The 19,708-nt window shown below is 44.7% G+C and overlaps 1 protein-coding gene across 1 annotated transcript in view; it reads left to right on the forward strand.

Moving 5' to 3' along the window:
• The window catches only part of TSGA10IP (testis specific 10 interacting protein), a 246,307-nt gene that overhangs the window by 62,842 nt on the left and 163,757 nt on the right, over positions 1-19,708 (forward strand). Inside the window, exons 3-4 of the mRNA XM_030220147.1 lie at positions 12,328-13,118; positions 13,570-13,792. Coding sequence (XP_030076007.1) covers positions 12,328-13,118; positions 13,570-13,792 — 1,014 coding nt within the window. The remainder of the gene's footprint in view (positions 1-12,327; positions 13,119-13,569; positions 13,793-19,708) is intronic.

Raw genomic sequence — 19,708 nt, forward strand, 5'->3', positions numbered from 1 at the left:
GGTTCCCCGCATTTCAGCCGCTCTGATATTGTCTCTCACAGCACTACTCCTCTACCTCTTCGGCCCTCTCTATTCTTCCTAAAAAGATTATAGCCCGGTATGGTCACATCCCATTCATGGGAATCATTGAACCACGTCTCTGTAATAGCAACAATATCCAAGTTTTCTTCAAACATCAGGGCTTACAAGTTTTGAACCTTTTTACTTAGACTACAAGCATTTGTGCTCATTGCTTTCCATGTGCTAAGTAAGTTTAGGTGGTTTTCTATATTTAGATGACATTTCCCTCTGCCATCATGTTTATTCTGGGGGTGACTTTCTGAATTCCCTTGTTTCCTTTTGTCACCCCGCCCTCTAGTTTAAATGTCTAGAAACATTCTCTCTAAATTTTTCCCCAAGGATCCCTTTTCCCATCACAGAAAGATGTAGCCCATCATTACAGTACAGCCTGTTATTTTTCCATATATTACCCCATGCTCCTTTGTATCTAAAACATTCTTTGCAACAAGACTCAAGCCACTCATTGAATTCCACTGTTTTACGTAGTCTTTCTTCTCCCTTTCCCCATGTAGGAATTACTTCAGAAAAAGCCACAGTCTGAACCAAAGATTTCAGTCCCTCCCCAAGCTTCTGGAATGCTCTCTGTGCTGAAAACTATTGTTGGCCAAGTCATTTGTCCCCAGGTGAATTACAACATCAGTATTTGAAGTCTTGTTCTCTTCTCGGATCACGTTCAGTATTTGGTCAGTATATCTAGAAGCTGAGGATCCTGGAAGGCATTTCACTAGGTTGAACTATGTTCCTAAGTTAGGGGCCCTTTTACTAAGCTGCGTAGGCGCCTATTCGCGCCCAACGCGTGTCAGTTTGGAACTACTGCCCGGCTACTGTGTGGCCTGGGCAGTAATTTCATTTTGTATGCGCATCCAGTAGGCGCGCCAGAAATTTTCTGGCGTGTGGTGCTAACTGGGCAGTAATTGGCATTGTATGCATGCTGATGGTTACCACCCAGTTACTGCATGAGACCTTACCACTAAGTCAGTGGGTGGCGGTAAGGTCTCAGGCCCAAAATGGACACATGCCAATTTTCGTTTTGCCGCATGTCCATTTTTGGCCAAAAAAGGGCCTTTTTTACAGGTGCATTGAAAAATGAACCTGTGCACATCCAGTACACGTGTCTACACCAGCACAGGCCAGTTTTCTGCACACCTTAGTAAAAGGACCCCTTAATGCCTCTGATAATGGAGTCTCTGAGCAGTAAGAATTTTCTGCTTTTCACCAATCTGTCATTGTTTAGGGGATGTTTCTTCAGTTGTACTACTTTCATTGTCTCTGGTTCCACCACAGTATTTCTGTTTTCAGCATCATAATGATGCAACACAGCAAAAGAATTAGATAAGGGCAAAGGTTGGGAGGGTGAGTACTTCTGTGTCACAGGTCTTAGTCTACCAGAGCCTACTGTGACCAGAGCCATCTATTCCTCTGTTGTTTCATTCTCTGTGGCAGTGATGGTGGTAAATTGACTTGGAATTGAGTAATCCTGGATGCTTCTTTAATTGTAGCTAATTCCTTCTTGAGTTTGTTGATCTCATCTTTCAAAGCTGATATTTGGAGACAGCTTTCAAAGCTATGAATGAAGGTCATGTTGATGTGATTCACAGGTGTGAAAAGGTGAACTATGATAGAGGATAACAAGGAGTAGGATTGGCCAATTATGGTGTAATGAAAATACTTGTCCCTTGATTGTCCTATATAAAGGGAGTTCACCTAGGGATGGGTGGGACTACAGAGTCTATTCTTTTGTTTTTAATGGGATAGAATAGAAGGAGTTAAAGTCAGCAGTTTATCAGGTAGATATTAACAGCAGGACACAGATATCATCAGTTTATAATCAAACAAGTCTGAAAATACTCAGCTTAGCTCAGACAGCTCTCAAGGTAAGCCAAGTATTCGGTTTTTTCTTTTACCATACACTTGTATACAATTGCCCCTCGTCTATATGCACACAGTCTATGAGTCACTAGATACTATGTAACCAAATTGATTGGATTAAGTCACTGGACCAGAAGATTCAAAACACAGTTCTAATGAAAACAAAATTTTAAGACAATTCCAGCATAAAAATATGAAATCACAATGCAAGAACAATTTTAAGTTAAAGGCAACAAGATGAAGACAGATTAGAAACTTTTAGAGGTCAGACCCTCTGCAAGTGAAAAAACAGGTCTATTTTTTGTTGTTGTTTTTCGTTTGTTTGTTTTTAATAGGATAGAATAGAAGGAGGTAAAGTCAGCAGTTTATCAGGTAGCTGTTAAGAGCAGGACACAGGTAACATCAGTTTACAATCAAACAAAGTCTGAAAATGCCCAGCTTAGCTCAGACAGCTCTTATATGCATAATACTGGGCTATTTAAATCACTAAGAGGAAGGGGCAAGTATTGAGGTGAGCTACTATTAAGATGTGTTGTTTTACTGTTAACTTTAGTTATTAGTAACTAGGTCTCATTGCACAAAATGGGACCTGTGCTAAAATAACACGAGTCAGTGGAGAATAACACATTTTAACAGTAGCCCACATGTGTATCTATGCTCCTAAATGGCCCAATACTATCCATATAAATGTGGATCAGGTTAGGGGCGGGCTGAAGGCACGTCCAAAATCTGGATAGTGTCAGCACAGTCACTGGCCAATACATGTAGAGCAGCATTTTAGAAAGGACATACATATCAGAATTGAGACGTCCAGGTCGGGACTTCTTAAGTTGTGCTAGTATTTTAAAACAGCATCAGCTGACATAGATCCAGTTCTAAAATACATGGAGAAAAGGGCGTTTGTGCACCAGTTATGTGTAGCACAAACATCCATTTTAGACAAATAATAGTGGAATAGCAACATAAATATTTATGTGACTGAACATTTGTGAAAGGTAAATGTTTATTTTTCTCAAACTTGTTACAGAGCCCATTATCTGTTACCAGTTTTGCTTTTAGGTGGGGGAGGGGTCAACACCAACCACTGAGTGATTAAGAGGATTAGAGGCCAACCGAATTTCAGTTTCGGTTATGGATTTTCCCCAAGCCAATTTAATAATGGTCTATGGAATTTTCCTTTAGGAAGCCGTCCAGACCTTTTTAAAACTCCGCTAAGCTAACTGCCTATATCACATTCTCTGGCAACGAATTCCAGAGTTTAATTACACCTAGAGTGAAGAAATATTTTCTCCGATTTGTATTAAATTTACTACTTTGTAGCTTCATTGCATGCCCCCTAGTCCTAGTATTTTTTGAAAGGGTAAACAAACTATTCACGTCTACCCGTTCCACTCCACTCATTACTTTATAGACCTTTATCATCTCCCCTCAGCTGTCTTTTCTCCAAGCTGAAGAGCCCTTGACGCTTCAGCCTTTCCTCATAGGGAAGTCGTCCCATCCCCTTTATCATTTTCGTCACCCTTCTCTGTACTTTTTCTAATTCCACTATATCTTTTTTGAGATGCGGCGACCAGAACTGCACATGATATTCGAAGTGTGGTCGCACCATTATAACTTCCTCACTTTTGTTTTCCATTCCTTTCCAAATAATTCCTAACATTCTATTTGCTTTCTTAGCCGCCGCCAGCGGACACACTGAGCAGAGGGTTTCAGTGTATCATCAACAACGACGCCGAGATCTCTTTCTTAGTCGATGACTCCTAACGTGGGACCTTGCATTACATATTAACATAGTAACATGGTAACAGTAAATGACGGCAGATAAAGACCTGAACGGTCCATCCACAACAAGATAAATTAATTTTACATGATATGTGATACTTATATGTATACCCGAGTTTGATTTGTCCCTGCCTTTCTCAGGGCACAGACCATAAAAGTCTGGCAAGCACTGTTCCTGTACTAAACGTTCTGAAGCGAACATCGCATCCCCTTAAAATTTACACTGCAGCCCATCTATATCTATTCAGCCACGATCATTATCTCTTATTTGTCCTGTTTGTCCTAATTAGATTGTAAACTCTGTCGAGCAGGGACTGTCTCTTCATGTTCAAGTGTACAGCGCTGAGTATGTCTAGTAGTGCTATAGAAATGATAAGTAGTAGTAGTAATAGTAGACCATAGAAGTCTGCCCAGCATTGGTTTTACTCTCCAATTACCGGTGTCACCACCCAATCACCGCTAAGATTCCATAGATCCATTTCTTCTAAACAGGATTCCTTTGTGTTTATCCCATGCATGTTTGAATTCGATTACAGTTTTCATCTCCACCACCTCCTGCGGGAGAGCATTCCGTGTATCTACCACCCTTTCCATGAAAAAATACTTCCTCACATTACTCCTGATTCTACCCCCCTTCAACCTCAATTCATGTCCTCTAGTTCTACCACCTTCCCGTCTCCGGAAAAGGTTTGTTTGCGGATCAATACCTTTCAAATATTTGTACATCTGTATCATGTCACCCCTGTTTCTCCTTTCCTCCAAGGTATACACGTTCAGGTCGGCAAGTCTCTCCTTGTACGGTTTGTAATGCAAATTCCATACCATTTTTGTAGCTTTTCTTTGCACCGCTTCCTGTTTTTTTATGTCTTTAGCAAGATACGGCCTCCAAAACTGAACACAATACTCCAAGTGGGGCTTCACCAACAACTTGTAGAGGGGCATCAACACCACCTTTCTTCTGCTGGTTATACCCCTCTCTATGCAGCCTAGCATCCTTCTGGCCACGGCCGTTGCCATGTCACATTGTTTATTCACCTTCAGATCCTCGGACACCAACACCCCAAGGTCTGTCTCCTGAGTCGAGCTTACTAATCTCTCTCCTCCTATTTGTTATCTCTCTTTTGGGTTTCTGCACCCCAAATGTATCACTCTGCACTTCTTGGAATTAAATCTTAACAGCCAGACCTTCGACCATTCTTCTAACTTTTGGAGATTACTTCTCATCGTTTCTACTCCCTCCAGGGTATCCACTCTATTGGCTATCTTCGTGTCATCCGCAAAAAGGCAAACCTTTCCTTCTAACCCTTCAGCAATATCTCTCACAAATATATTAAACAGAATAGGCCCCAGCACTGACCCCTTAGGAACTCCACTGCTCACCTTCCTTTCCTCTGAGCGGATTCCATTTTCCACCAGCTTCTGCCACCAGTTTCCTATCCAGTTCACCACTTTTGGTCTTAAATTCAGCCCTTTCAGCTTATTCACGAGTCTTTTGTGGGGGACCGTATCAAAGGCTTTGCTGAAATCCAAGTAGATTAGATCTAGCGCACGTCCTTCATCCAGTTCATTGGTCACCCAGTTAAAGAAATCAATGAGATTCGTTTGGCAGGATTTTCCTTTGGTAAAGCCATGTTGCCTCTGGTCCTGTAACCCATTGGCTTCTAGAAAGTTAAATATCCTTTCTTTCAGCAGTGACTCCATTATTTTTCCTATCACCAACGTGAGACTTACCGATTTGTTGTTTCCCACTTCTTCCCTGTCTCCACTTTTGTGAAAAGGGACCACATCCGCTCATCTCCAATCTCGCGGAACCTCTCCTGTCTCTAAAGATCTATTAAAGCTTTAAGAGGTCCTGCCAGTACTTCCCTGAGCTCCCTCAGTATCCTGGGATGTATCCCATCCGGCCCCATAGCTTTATCCACCTTCAGATTCTCCAGCTATTTATAAACTCTTTCTTCCGTAAACAGCGCAGTATCCACTCCATCCCAGATATTCTCTCGGAGGGTGTCCAATCTATGTTGCTTCCTCACTATTGCGAGGCCCAATTGACCAACGTTTGTTATTTTGAGTGAGCCTAGATGCTAGGGATACCCCACTTGTGAGATTATTTCAGCCTGCTTGTCCTTGGAGAAAGTGAAGATACTTACCTGTAGCAGGTATTTTCCGAGGACAACAGGCTGATAATCCTCACAAACCTGCCCACCTCCTCTTAGAGTTGTCTTCTCCATTTCTCTTTTATTTGTGACTGAACTGAGGAGCTTGGCCACGCGGTGGGTGGGAAGGCATTCGGTGCATGCGCAGTCGGATGCGCAGCGCACTAAGAAGGCTCTAGCAAACTTTTTTGCTATTTCAAATGCCGCTTCCCAGCCTGCTGTCCTCGGAGAATACCTGCTACAGGTAAGTATCTTCGCTTTTTATTGCTTCTTTGTTAAGCAAATTGTCTTTCTTTTAGAATGTCATTCCTTTGGCTTTTAGTTACAGCCCTTTTATTTTTGGATTTTTATTTTCAGATAGTCTTAAATGTGGAATTACTAGCTAGGGGAGACTTTCCTTTACCCCTTGTTAGGTATGTGTCCTTTATGGTCAGTACTGTGCTTGAATTCACAGATTTTCATCCTTGTGCTTCATTGTTACTCTTGACTTTTCTCCTTTTTATTTAGTTGTATGTGGTTCACTTGATTTGATGTTTCACAATATTTAGGTTCACTTGCTTGATATTTGTAAGTATGACATCTGTTGGTGGAAAGACCGCTTCCATAGTGTCCCACAGATCAATCCAGAGACTTGTGGGTTGTGCCCCTCTGCCAGCGGGTGGGGATGGAGAGAACTTCAGAGGTTTGCTGTGTGTGGTCAGGTGCAGTCACCTTGACTTCTATATTCTCTCTATCTAGCAGGTGGATGGTCATAGTCTGAGGTTTCTTTTGCTCCGGGGTCCTCTCCTGCCTTTAAAAAAAAAAGAAAAAATGCAGTTTGAGCAGTGTTTAAAAGAAAAAAATCTCAGTCTGATTTGTCCAGCACGGGAAGCTCATGCCGGTTTGCAGTAACTGCTGAATGGTGTGAGGACCGACTTGACATGCAACAGTGATTTCTCGAGGGGGTGAGTAGCCATTATCCTATCTGCGCTGGTGGGGCAGAGCAAAAGCAGCTTCCAGTGTGGGAGCCACTGGGCTGCTGCAGTTTCCTGTTCTAGAGATCCACTGTACAGCCCAACTCCTTGGAGCAGTGTGCTCCTTCCCTCCTGGCTCATTTTGGTGGGCGCAGGGCAATTGTTTTCTTGGGTGTGCGTGTGCGCTTGAGGGCACCATCTTTCTTGCAACTCCACATGGCAATGCTGAAGCCCCGACGCTCCCCTGGGGCCTGATTTACTTGCGATTCAGGTAGTTTTATATGTAGGCTTTTCAGAGATGTGACTGGGGAACTGGGGTGGATCACTCCAAGTTTCTTCATATTTAGTATTTAAAGGCTTCTGAGAAAGGAGGCCTGGGGTGGTTTGCAGATGCCTGTGGGAGTTCTCGGGTCTCCCACATTTTTGAGTCTCCCGCAACTTTCCAGGGGCGAGGTCAGAGACCCAGTAAGAGCCTTAAGCTGCAGCTTGGAAAGTACTGACTATCTGAAAGTCTTCTGGTAGAGATGCCAGTGCTTCACTAGGTGACTTACGCTAAGAATATTTCTGGACCCTCCTTGAGCACTCTACCAGAACCCTTATCCACACTCTTATTTTATTTTTATTATTTTATTTATAGCATTTATACCCCGCTCTTTCCCCCTTGATAGCAGGCTCAGTGCGGCTTACAAGCTATGGTACAAAGTATCACAGAGATAACACAAAGTATGGTACAAGTATGGTACAAGGTATCACATAGATACACAAATTTATGATACAAAGTATCAAGAGATGTTCAAGTTAAAAGAGTAGAAACAATGGGGAGAGATGTGGGGGAGAGGATTGGAGTATGAGGCCTTTGCAGTTGGGAAGATGAAGATTGAGATATGTTCGGGAAGATTTGGACCTATTTCTGGCTGGAAGATCATCAAGTTGGTCATGTAGCTTGGAGATTCGCCATGGAGGATCTTGTGGATCATTGTGTGGGCTTTGAAATTTATGCGTTCCTTGATATGGAGCCAGTGGAGTTGAACTTTCAAATCGTGGTTTGCCAGAAATGAGTCCGGCTGCTATGTTTTGGGCGGTTTGGAGTTTTTTCATGATTTGAGCTTTGCAGCCGATGAAGATGCTGTTGCAGTAGTCGGCATGGGTGAGAACTGTGGATTGTACTAGGTTGCGGAAAGTTTGCTGTGGGAGGAATGGTTTTACTCTTTTCAGTACCCACATCATTTTGAACATCATCTTCGTCATGGCTTTTGCATGAGTTTCCAAAGTTAGGTGGTTGTCTAGTGTTACTCCTAGGATTTTTAGATTGTCAGATATTGGGATTGTGACATCAGGGGTGATCAAGGTGGTTGGGAGCAGAGTAGCATGTTGTGATGAAAGGATTAGGCATTGGGTTTTTTCTTTGTTCAATTTCATCTTGAAAGCGTTGGCCCAGGACGCTAGGATGTTCATGGCAGTGATTATTTTCTCCGAGATTTCAGTAAGGTTGGATTGGAAAGGGATGAATATTGTGACATCATCGGCATAGATGAAGGGGTTAAGGCCGGATTTGGATAGGAATTTGGCCAGAGGAATCATCATAAGGTTGAAGAGGATTGGGGATAGAGGTGATCCTCTCGTCTTGATTATTGTAACCTGCTTTTCACCGGCCTCCCTCTTAGCCATCTCTCTCCTCTTCAATCAATCCAAAACTCTGCTGCCCGACTCATCTTCCACCAAAGTCGCTATGCCCACATTAGCCCTCTCTTTAAATCACTTCACCGGCTCCATATCCGTTTCTGTATTCAATTCAAACTTCTCCTTTTGACCTATAAGTGCATTCACTCTGCCGCTCCCCAGTACCTCTCCACTCTTGTCTGTCCCTACATCCCCCCCTTGAGTACTCCGTTCTGTAGATAAAGCTCTCTTATTTTTTATTTTATTTTTGTTACATTTGTACCCCGCGCTTTCCCACTCATGGCAGGCTCAATGCAGCTTACAAGGGGCAATGGAGGGTTAAGTGACTTGCCCAGAGTCACAAGGAGCTGCCTGTGCCTGAAGTGGGAATCGAACTCAGTTCCTCAGTTCCCCGGGACCAAAGTCCACCACCCTAACCACTAGGCCACTCCTCCACTCTGTCTCTTTCTCCTCTACAGCTAATTCAAGACTCTGTTCCTTTTATCTCGCTGCACCTTACGCCTGGAATAGACTTCCCGAGCCTGTACGTCTAGCCCCGTCTTTAGCCGTTTTCAAATCCAAACTCAAAACCCACCTCTTTACCACAGCTTTTGACTCCTAACTCACTTGCCCTGCCCTTTATCCTCACCTCTTTATTCCCTTACCCTTAATTGTTCTGTCTGTCTATCTGTCTTATCTAGATTGTAAGCTTTTTGAGCAGGGACTGTCTTTTGTGTATGGTGTACAGCACTGCGTATGCCTTTTAGCGCTATAGAAATGATAAGTAGTAGTAGTATTTGCCACTGAAATTGACCTGCAATCTGGGTTTGGGTTTTAGCCAAAAATACTGTCTGACTGCTTGTAGGCTCCACCGCCTGACTGCCCACCCCCACCCAACCCCATCCCGAAGAAGACAAGTCCCCCTGCTAACCTGGCACCTCGATCATCAATAGGCCTACCCCAGGCCTACCTTAACAAGCCCTGGTGATCTAATGGCCTCTTCAGGAGCAGGAAAGAACCTCAGTCTTTCCTGCCCAGTGCTAAGGCTGGTTTAAAATGGCTGAGGCTTCCAATGGCAGCCTTGTGAGACTGCTGCAGAAGGTCCTGGTAGCCATTTTGAGATTGGCAGTGGCACCAGCATAAGCAAGAGCATTTCATAAGGTAGGCCTGGGTAGGGCACAGAGGGATGGTAGTGGCAGCAGCAGTGGCAACCCATAGGGAAATGGGGGTGCATCTTCTGCCTGGGGCGGGGCGGGGGGGGGGGGGGGGAGAGCAGGCACAGTATTTTTGATTTTCGCTTCAATTCCAGCTGAAACTGAGTTGCAAATTTCGGCCATGGATACGGTTTCAGCTGGAACCAAAACCACCAGTTTCAGTTGGCCTCTAAAGAGTATGGCCATCCCCAGTGGCGTTCCTAGGGGGGCTGACACCCGGGGCAGATCACCGATGCGCCCCGCCCCCTGGGTGCAGCGTCCCCCCGGAACAGCACGACACCCCCCCCCCCGGTGAAAGAACCTCCGATCCCCCGGCGAAAGAACCCCCCCCCCTGGGTGCACGCCACTGGGGGAGGGTTCCGCGCGCCTGCCGGCTCTTTGTTTTCATGCTCCTTCTGCCCCGGAAAAGGAAGTAACCTGTTCCGGGGCAGAGGGAGCATGAAAACAAAGAGCCGACAGGCGCGCGGCACCCCCCCAGCGGCGTGCACCCGGGGCGGACTGCCCCCACCGCCCCCCCCCCCCCCTTGGTACGCCACTGGCCATCCCTGATCCCTTCAGTGGAGTACTTCTCAGTAGGAGCACTTTTCTGAAACCTAGACATCCTGGTTACAGGTATAAATCCCCAAATGTATGTGTAAATCTGTTAGGACGTTGACATAGTAACATAGTAACATAGTAGATGACGGCAGAAAAAGACCTGCACGGTCCATCTAGTCTGCCCACTGACATTTATTCTCCTTCAGAAATAGAGAATAGACATTAATTTTTAGGGCCTACATAATCCCACCCAAAATGCACCCAGACCACACCCACTTGTCATTTTCACATTCTTCAGTTTTAGACATTTATACCCTGGTTTTGTAAAATTGGAACTTAAACATTTGTGCAAGAGAAACATTTAAGTGCTGGTTTATGTATATCTACAATGGGAATGGCACTTCTAAAATAGGCACTATATTCAGTGCTTCTATTTGTACAGAGAGCAGAACTGAACAAAGGGTTTAAGGTATGCATCGATGTTTAACTTAAATTTAGGACCATGCCAGTTCAAAATCTGGCCCTTACTTTATAACATGTTTTGCCAACAAGGTATTTAAGACATCCTATATAATAATTCTCACCTCCAACATTCGGTCTCTGCCTGGGACCGTGGCTCCGTGGTCTGATTCCAGCAGTAGATCAGTGACATCATCCACATCACACAGCCTCTTCTATCGCTTCTGTTTCTGCTGTTCGTGTGGTCCCGCCCTCAAGGACGGGACCACACGAACAGCTGAAACAGAAGAGAAAGAAGAGGCTGTGTGAAGCAGCGTCCCTACAGTGCAGGAGGTAAAAACGTGTAGGAGGTGGGGAGGGGGTCCTGAAATAACGGGGGTGGGGGTGGGTCATGACCGACATGGGGGGGAAGGGGGTCCTTCTTTCGCGTCTGTTTCGGCTGTTCGTGTGGTTCCGTCCTTGAGGGCGGGACCACAAGAACAGCTGAAAGAAGCGAAGGAAGAGGCTGTGTGAAGCGTGCGGGAGGTAAAAACGTGCAGGAGGTGGAGAGAGGGGTCCTGAAATGACAGGGGAGGGAAGGGGGGGTCATGAATGACACGGGGGAAGGGGGTTCTGCTTTCACTTCTATTTCGGCTGTTCGTGTGGTTCCGTCCTTGAGGGCGGGACCACAGGAACAGCTGAAACAGAAGCAAAAGAAGAGGCTGTGTGAAGCGTGTGGGAGGTAAAAACGTGCAGGAAGTGGGGAGGGGGGTCCTGAAACGACGGGGGGGGGGGGGGGTCATGACCGACACAGGGGGGGGAAGGGGGTCATGAAACTACAGAGGGGGGGTCCTGAAATGACATGGGGGAGGGGATTCCTGGAAATCAACTGGAAGGGTAGGGACAGGTCCTGGAACTGGAAGGGGAGGGGAGTCCTGGATCAGGGGGTAGGGGGGGATGGGAAGAAGGGGAGGAGGAGGGGGAGGGGGAGGGGGAGGAGGGTCCTGGAAGTCGGAGAGGGGGGAGAGGCAGAGTGGGAAGGGGAGAGGGGGGCTGGGAAGAAGTGGCAGGGGGGTCCTGGAACTCACATGTGAAGAAGTGGGAGGGGTTTCAGGAACTCAGACAGGGGTGGAAGGGGGGAGGGGAAGGGGGTTCAGCAAACTCTCGGTCTCGCTGTGTCTCACATATGCACTCGCACACACTGTCATTCTGACACACACACACACTCGCACAGTCACTCTCTCTCTCTCTCTCTCTCACACACACAGTCACTCTCACACAACACTCTCTCAAACATACACACTACGAGGAAAACCTCGCTAGCGCCCGTTTCCTTAAAAACTGAAACGGGCTTTTTTTTTTACTAGTTGCACAATAATTAAATAACAAAATCAATGAATAATTATGAAAATATCAATCAAAATCAATAAACCAGATGGACACCAAAGAAATATCAATTAAGCATGCAAATAAAGTTCAAGATAGTTTAAAAATTTGGCAAAATATGTTCTTTTTCCTCCCTCCATAAATGTATATATTCTGAATCTGAAGTTGTCCTCTGAATATCAAGCCTAACAAAGTTGATTTTGGTTAAGTGACAGCAGCAGCAGTTGTACCAGATTCCCAACCATTCTTTCAACAGCTGTCTCTTTAATTTTTTAGGCATGAGAAATTGTGTCAACAGTTAAGAAGCTTATCTTCTCTTTCCTCTCCCACGGAAGACCTGGAACCCATCATGACAGAGGAGCATTCTGATGATGCAGGAGGGGAGCCTAAAGGGAGCTCATTCCCTTTTCAGAGGATGTGGGATGGTTCAGCCAGCCACCGGGACATCTGCCTTACCAGCCCCTCTCCATCTGGAATCAGTAGTGTGCAGATCCAAACCAGGAAAAAGAGCCCAAAGCCGACTTCTCCCAAGCCCTTTCTTTCAGCAGTACTTGACAGTGAAAAGAGGACAGCAGCTGAAGCTACTAAAGCCAGCCGTAAGGAGGCTGAGAAGAAAATGGCTCAGTCCCAAGTACCATCTTCACCCAGCTCCCAGTGGGCTGGCTACTTGATAAAGACTAAAACCTCAGATGATGAGAAAAAGCAGCTGTTGGACAAGGGTAAAACATCTCCGGAGGTTCTCCACTTCATGAAGACCAGGAAGGCTTGGCAGGCTTCCTCCAGTGAAGAGGATGGGACTCCCAAGCCCAGAGAGCGCACCATGTCTGCTCGCACTGCTGGACCTGGTGGCAATTCTAGTGGAATGAAGGGCCGTGGTAAGAAAGTGCAGGCCCGGCAGAGAGATACAGAAATTCTGCGCCCGGCCTCAGCTCCCAAGAGTTTGCGAAAGGCCGAAAAGCCCAGTGATGATGATTTGACTTTTCGGCCAACCATCAACAAGGGTGTACCTAATTTTGAGAGACTGCAGCGGAAATTTCAAGAGCAGATGGAGCGCAATAAACACAAAGGTAAGTGGCCTCAACCTTAGGTGTCCAAACAGCTCTAAGTCATAAGGGATAGGTTTAGTCAGACCTGGTTTTCAGCCCTAGGAGTAGCCTAGTGGTTACTGCAGTGGACTTTCATCCTGGGGAACTGAGCTTGATTCCCACTGCAGCTCCTTGTGACTCTGGGGAAGCTACTTAACCCTCCATTGCCCCTGGTACAAAAATAAGTAACTGAATATATGTAAACCGCTTTGAATGTAGATGCAAAAACCTCAGAAAGGCGGTATATCAAATCCCATTTCCCTTTCCCTTTCTTCAATGGGACTTGCAGTTCTAGTTTTCTGAAGAAAGGCAAACACTCCTTCATGCAACCACAGGAGTACAACCAGGACTGATTCAGTCCATCCCATACTTTCTTGGTGACTCTCAGTGTGATTTAGCCAGGAGCTGACCATGTAATTTTTGGGTTGCACAGGAAAAGTGACAGTCTGCCAACCCTTTCATCTACGTACCAGCCCTTTGGAAAGGCATAGGGCTTGGGAAGAGCCACGGGAGAAGAAAGAGCTGCTGGAAGAGGAGAGAGCCTGGAAGAGGGAAGGTGGGAAATGTGGGTCTTGCAGGGACTGTATGCCAGAGGAGCAGCCTGCACCACCACCACCACTCAACAGAACATTCCAGAAACGCCAGGAAGCTGTCAGGTAGGACTTAGAAGCATCAGGGAGAGAAAACAGGTTTTCAGTTACAGTTAAGCTTACTAGAGTCTCATGATTCCAAGGTTTTAACTGACCACCGTTTCCAGAATACAATTGTTTTATGGCATATGTAATAGTTCTAGAGGGTGGCACGGGGTAGAAAATGCCACCCCAAAAAATGTGCTTGCCACCCCATTGTCTTCTTAGTCAGAACCAGACCATACATATAAACTGGTCTGGCTTGGGCTGCAGTTTTAGTGGCAGCAGCAGGTTTCATGGCAGCTCCTTCCTCCTTTCGCAGAGTGGCCAGACCATGTGATTCAAGTCCACTCGATGTGAACTGCAAGGCTCGTCTTTTCAGCCACATGGAGTAGATGTGGCCTATCTGGATTTCAAGAAAGCCTTTGACACTGTTCCACATAGAACACACTTCTGAGCAAACTAGCCAATCTGGAAACAAGGATTTCAGACTTTAAAAATAACCAGCCCACCTGACCTTTCTGTCTTACTACATTGGCCAAGCACCCTGTCCCTGCTGGACCTTCTCCCCTTTATAATCTCCCTCTCCCTGTGGACCTTTTTGTTTGAAGCAGGGGCTGGTTGCAGGCCTGGCCATGGAGGTGATACCAATAAGAAGATGTGAAAGCGTATGATCTGGGATCTGAGTCAGCATGTGCCCTGCTTCCAGAGCCCATCATGGTCTCATCACTTCCTGGTTTTCATACTGAAAGGTGAGTCTGGAACCAGGACTTGTACTGGCTCAGTCCCATATGCTTTCATATTTTCTTGATGCCATTGCCACATCCATGTTCAGCATACAAGGAGAGGGAGCCAAATACTGCAGCAACAGATAAACAAAGCAAAAAAACAGAGTTGGGCACAAGAAAAAAAGAAGAAAGTTCTTCAATTAATTACATCTAAACAAATTATGTTGATGAAAACCCAACATGTTTTAGCAACTGCCTGCTTCAGAAGCCTATAATTTATTAAAAATATAAAAATGAATTAATAGCTTACTTACACAATTCAATATTTATCAACAATTTTCTACAAACATTTGATCTAAAAGATTGTCATATTTTAATAATGAGTACATCTTTCCAAAAAAAATTTTTTTAATACAACAACTTATCTCATCTAAATTAAGGGTTCCCGTTACCAAACGGTGGTAAAAGGGGCCCTGCAGTGGCATCGGCGCTTTACCGCTGCTGGTAAAAGGGTTTTTTTAAAGGAAGGAAATGGCCATGTGGTAAGGTAAACACTTGCCATGTGGCCATTTCCTGGGACAGCCCTTACCGCCTCCTACTTAGGAGGCAGTAGGGGCTCTGGCAGTAGACTGGTAGTAACTTGGCAGTGCACGACGCTGCCTGATTGCTGTCAGGCATGTCCCATCACTAAAAACTTTAAAAATATTTTCTAGTGCTGGAATTGCCATGCAGCGAGAGTTGGAACTACCGCCAGGCTCCCCTGGGAGCCCAGTGGTAGGGCCAAATCACCACATGCCAAGCCAGTGCTACCCTTACCACCCTTTTGTAAAAGGGCCCTTAAATGCACCAGAATTGATGGTCTTAGAAGTACTAGGCATGTGCTGATTGAAACTGTTTAGTTTCTCTTGTTTATGAAAATTTTCATTTGGTTAAAGTTTTTTGTTTCAGGAGCAATATACTTATTAAAGCACCCTCTTTCAGAAGAGTTTGCACTAGTTACAACACAGGGAAAAATTAAATTTGGAGTTTTTTCCTATTGTTTCAGGAAAAAAAATTAAACAAAATGACATGAGAAATATTGTTTCAAATGAATGCACATCCCTAGAAAATACCAACTAAAAATAAATATTCAAAAAATCTGTCCAGTCAATATTCAGCTGGCAGTGGTCAGCGTTTTTTAAACACTAACCTTCACTGGATAGATCAGCCCCAGATATGCAGTGTGCATCAAATCAGCATTACTGCCCAGCTAGAGTGTGTGCCTGGTGGCAATTCTGAGTTTAGCGTGTGCCAAAAACACACGGTAGAAAATAATTTTCTATTTTCAACCACAGGTGCGTTCCCGGCGGTAATCGTCAATTGGCACGTTGTAGACGGTTACCATGCAGGTAACATGTGAGCCTTACCACCAAGTCAATGGGTGGCATTAAGGGCTCAGGCCGTAAATAGATACTTGCTGGTTTGCACTTACCGCACGTTCATTTCTTGGCCCAAAAAAGCCCCCCTTTTTCCAGATGCGCTGCAAAAATGGTCCAGCACACATTCAATACACGCACCCACACTACTGCACTTCAGCAAAAAAAAAAAACTTGGCAAAAATACTCATCTCAAGATGAAGACCATAACGATCAGTCAGAGGATTACTTTTACTATTGAAGAGAGAAAAAATATATTTATGTATAAACATAAAAGTAGCTGAAAAAAATCTTAGAAAATGTTAATATAGAAATTGAAAATGGTTCTACCGTTAGACCGATGAGGAGGTGGGTGTGTAAAGCTTACTGATTGAAAAGCTTAAGTTCAGTAAGTAACACCGCTGAGGTCAATGGTAATGGGAGGTAGTTTGTATATGGCATGCATAATATTTAGGCATGACCACTTACATCAGCATATCTCCATAAATGTTGGAGATATGCATGTAATTTGTAGTATTCTATAAGTTACATGCATAAATGGGAGCCCCATCCGTACTCTGCCCTGGCTCCGTCCTATGTATACCCCCTTGCAAATATGCACTAGCCATGTGTATTAGGATATCATTCAATAAATCACACTATAACATAAGCTGTAACACCATCAAAATGATGGCTAACAATTTTCCATTGTCAACTAGACTGGAATATCTCTGACTCCTGAGGTATGCATTTGCTGTGCCGAAATGCAGGACTGTTTCAAGTCCACTCAGTTTTCTTGATGTTTTGGACTTATCAGCCTTTGGGGCCCTTTTACTAAGTCACGTAGGCGCTTACGTGCAACTAACGAGTGTCAGATTAGAACTATCACCCGGCTACCGCATGCCCTGGTCGGTAATTCTATTTTTGACGCGTGTACCAAACGCATGGCAGAAAATATTTTCCACTTTCTACCACATGGCGCTAACCAGGCGGTATTCGGCAGTGTACGCACTGATTACCACCCGGTTAATGCGTGAGACTTTACCACTGTCCATGGGTGGCAGTAAGGTCTCAGGCCCAAAATGGATGCGTGCTCATTTTAATGTTGCCGCACGTCCATTTTCGGCCACAAAAAAGGCCTTTTTTGCAGGCACGCTGAAAAATGGACCAGTGCGTGTACAATACATGTGCCTACACTAGCACAGGCCATTTTTCGGTGCACCTTAGTAAAAGAGCCCCTTTGTATCCTACATATTTTAGTTGTTTCCCCTATTTGGAATTACATTGTTGTTGTTGTTGTTGTTGTTGTTGTTGTAATTGTGTTGTGTTTTGGGGGCAGTCTTCTTCTTCTTTTTTCATTAGCCATGTGTATTTACATAATAGCACTTATGTGACATACCAGCATGTGTATGTGTGCAAATATATGCTTACATGCTAGTATTCTAAACATTTAATTTTTATTAATTAATGAATTATTTATTTTATTTCCACATATAAAATGCATGTAAATATGTTATACAATTGTCCCCTATGGGTGCCCAGGTTCCATTATAGAATACTAGCATAATCTGATATTGGAACACCTAAGATTTACACACCCGCAGTTACACCAGCAATAGACCTGGTGTAACTGTGAGCGCCATAATGTGACAGGGACACGCATAACTTACTATATTCTGTAAGTCACATGCATAAATGGGAGCCCTCCCCATATCCCGTCCATGCTCCGCTCCTGTGCTGCTTTGACTGCAGCAGGTAAAAGGCAGGTCTTTGTTTTTTTCAAAAAATGGTCGTGCGTCAAGTGAAGCACTTGCTGTGCAGCCATTTTGGGGGGGGGGCAGCACTTACCGCCACCCATTGAGGTGGTCGTAAGGGCTACCGCGCAAACCTGGAGGTTACCAGGCAGTGCATGGCACTGCCCGATTATCGCCGGGTACACACCGGCACTACAAAAATTGAAATATTTTTGCAGTGCCGAAAATGGTACGTGGTGGGGAAGGGAGCTACTGCCGGGCTGCTGCAGTAGCCTGGCAGTACTTCCCTTTTAGCGAGCAGTAAGCCCACATTAGACTTACCGCTACTTCGTAAAAGGGCCCCAAATTAAATTAAGTGGGTATATGCAGAAGTAGGTGCCCTGCTGGCACTTACATGGGCAAGTATACATACACGTGTAAGTGCTAGTATTCTAGACATTTACATGCACAAGGGGTGCATAAATATTTGCATCTAGATTATAGACTTGTCCTTTATGGAAGTAATTCTATAAGTGGGCCCCTCCATTTAGGTACCCCAATGCCACATGGTGAAAGCCTATTTTATAATGGTATCTAGTCACCTAGATTTCATTGTAGAATATTTGCATAACCCGGTATTGGCACACTTACATATACGTGTCAGTAGCAGGGGTGTAGCCAGACTTCGGCGGGAGGGGGGGTCCAGAGCCCGAGGTGAGGGGGCACATTTTAGCCCCCCCCCCCGGTGCTGCCGACCCCCCCCCACCCCCCCGCCATTGCCGACTTTGCCCCCTCCCGCCGCCAACCCGCCATCGCCTACCTTTGCTGGCGGGGGATCCCAACCCCCACCAGCCGAGGTCCTCTTCTTCTCGCAAAAGGCTTCCTTCTGTTTCTGACGTCCTGCATGTGCAGGACGCCAGAAACAGAAGGAAGCCTTTTGCGAGAAGAAGAGGACCTCGGCTGGCGGGGATTGGGATCCCCTGCCAGCAAAGGCAGGTGACAGCGACAGCGGGAGGGGGGGTTGGGTGGGTCGTTGGCAGGGGGGTCCAGGGCCACATCTATGGGGGCCCAGGGCCCCCCAGGCCCCACATAGCTATGCCACTGGTCAGTAGTTACACCAGTCATAGGCCTGTATAAATACAGGAGGGATACACATCATTGGCAGTATTCTGTAAATAATGTGAGTAACTGTGATCCCCTCTCATACTCCACCCATGTGGCTATCTGCTGAAACGAGTCTCCCCAACAGCTAAGCATATTTCTGTCTTCTTTTATATTTTTCTCAGTTTAACTTTGATTTTGCTTTGAGATATTCTATATTATTTCTGTTATTATGAATTTACTGGTCCGTAAAAATCTGCCTGAGCAGAAGAATGCTGAGATCCCATGAAGCACAACCAAGAAACAACAAGAAGTGGGAATTAGACCTAGCAATCTACAGATGAGCAAGGAATGTTAATTTCCTTAAATAATGTGAAATAATGTGAAATGGACTGTATCTTCTTGATCTCCAATGTGTTGTATATCATCATATCAGGACAAATAGATTAATAGTACAGATCTTATGCCTTTCTTGTACTTGATAAATTGTTAAAGTATTCTATCATCTTCTAGAATTCCTTCGCTTGGACTGTCCTTGTGGTGGGCTAATAAGCACAGTTAATATTGCCATTGTTTGAGATATTTCTTTTTCTTTTTGCTTCTGTTACATTCTAAGCTGTAGTTTCCACGAAGATTTTCTTTGTAATTATTTCAAAATACAATTTAAAAAACCAAAACCTTGCAAACAGACACTCAAACTGCACTAATCTACCTACAAAAAGTCAGCACTGCAAATACTTTAGATCAGTAGAACACTTCCAGCTGGCAAAAGGTTCAAGATTCATTTTATTTAATAGACCGCTTAGGGAAACCCATCAAAATGGTGAGCAAAAACTAAAATAATTTTCTAATACAAAAGACAGAAATACAATATTCATATAGAAAAGAATGAAACAATAATACTAAATGCATATCATCATCTAGAAAATATCTCATATTACATTTCTCAAATTGTAAAAACTTAACCTACAAAACTATATACATAAT

The sequence above is a fragment of the Microcaecilia unicolor genome, chromosome 11, assembly GCF_901765095.1.
Source record: "Microcaecilia unicolor chromosome 11, aMicUni1.1, whole genome shotgun sequence".
NCBI lineage: Eukaryota > Metazoa > Chordata > Amphibia > Gymnophiona > Siphonopidae > Microcaecilia > Microcaecilia unicolor.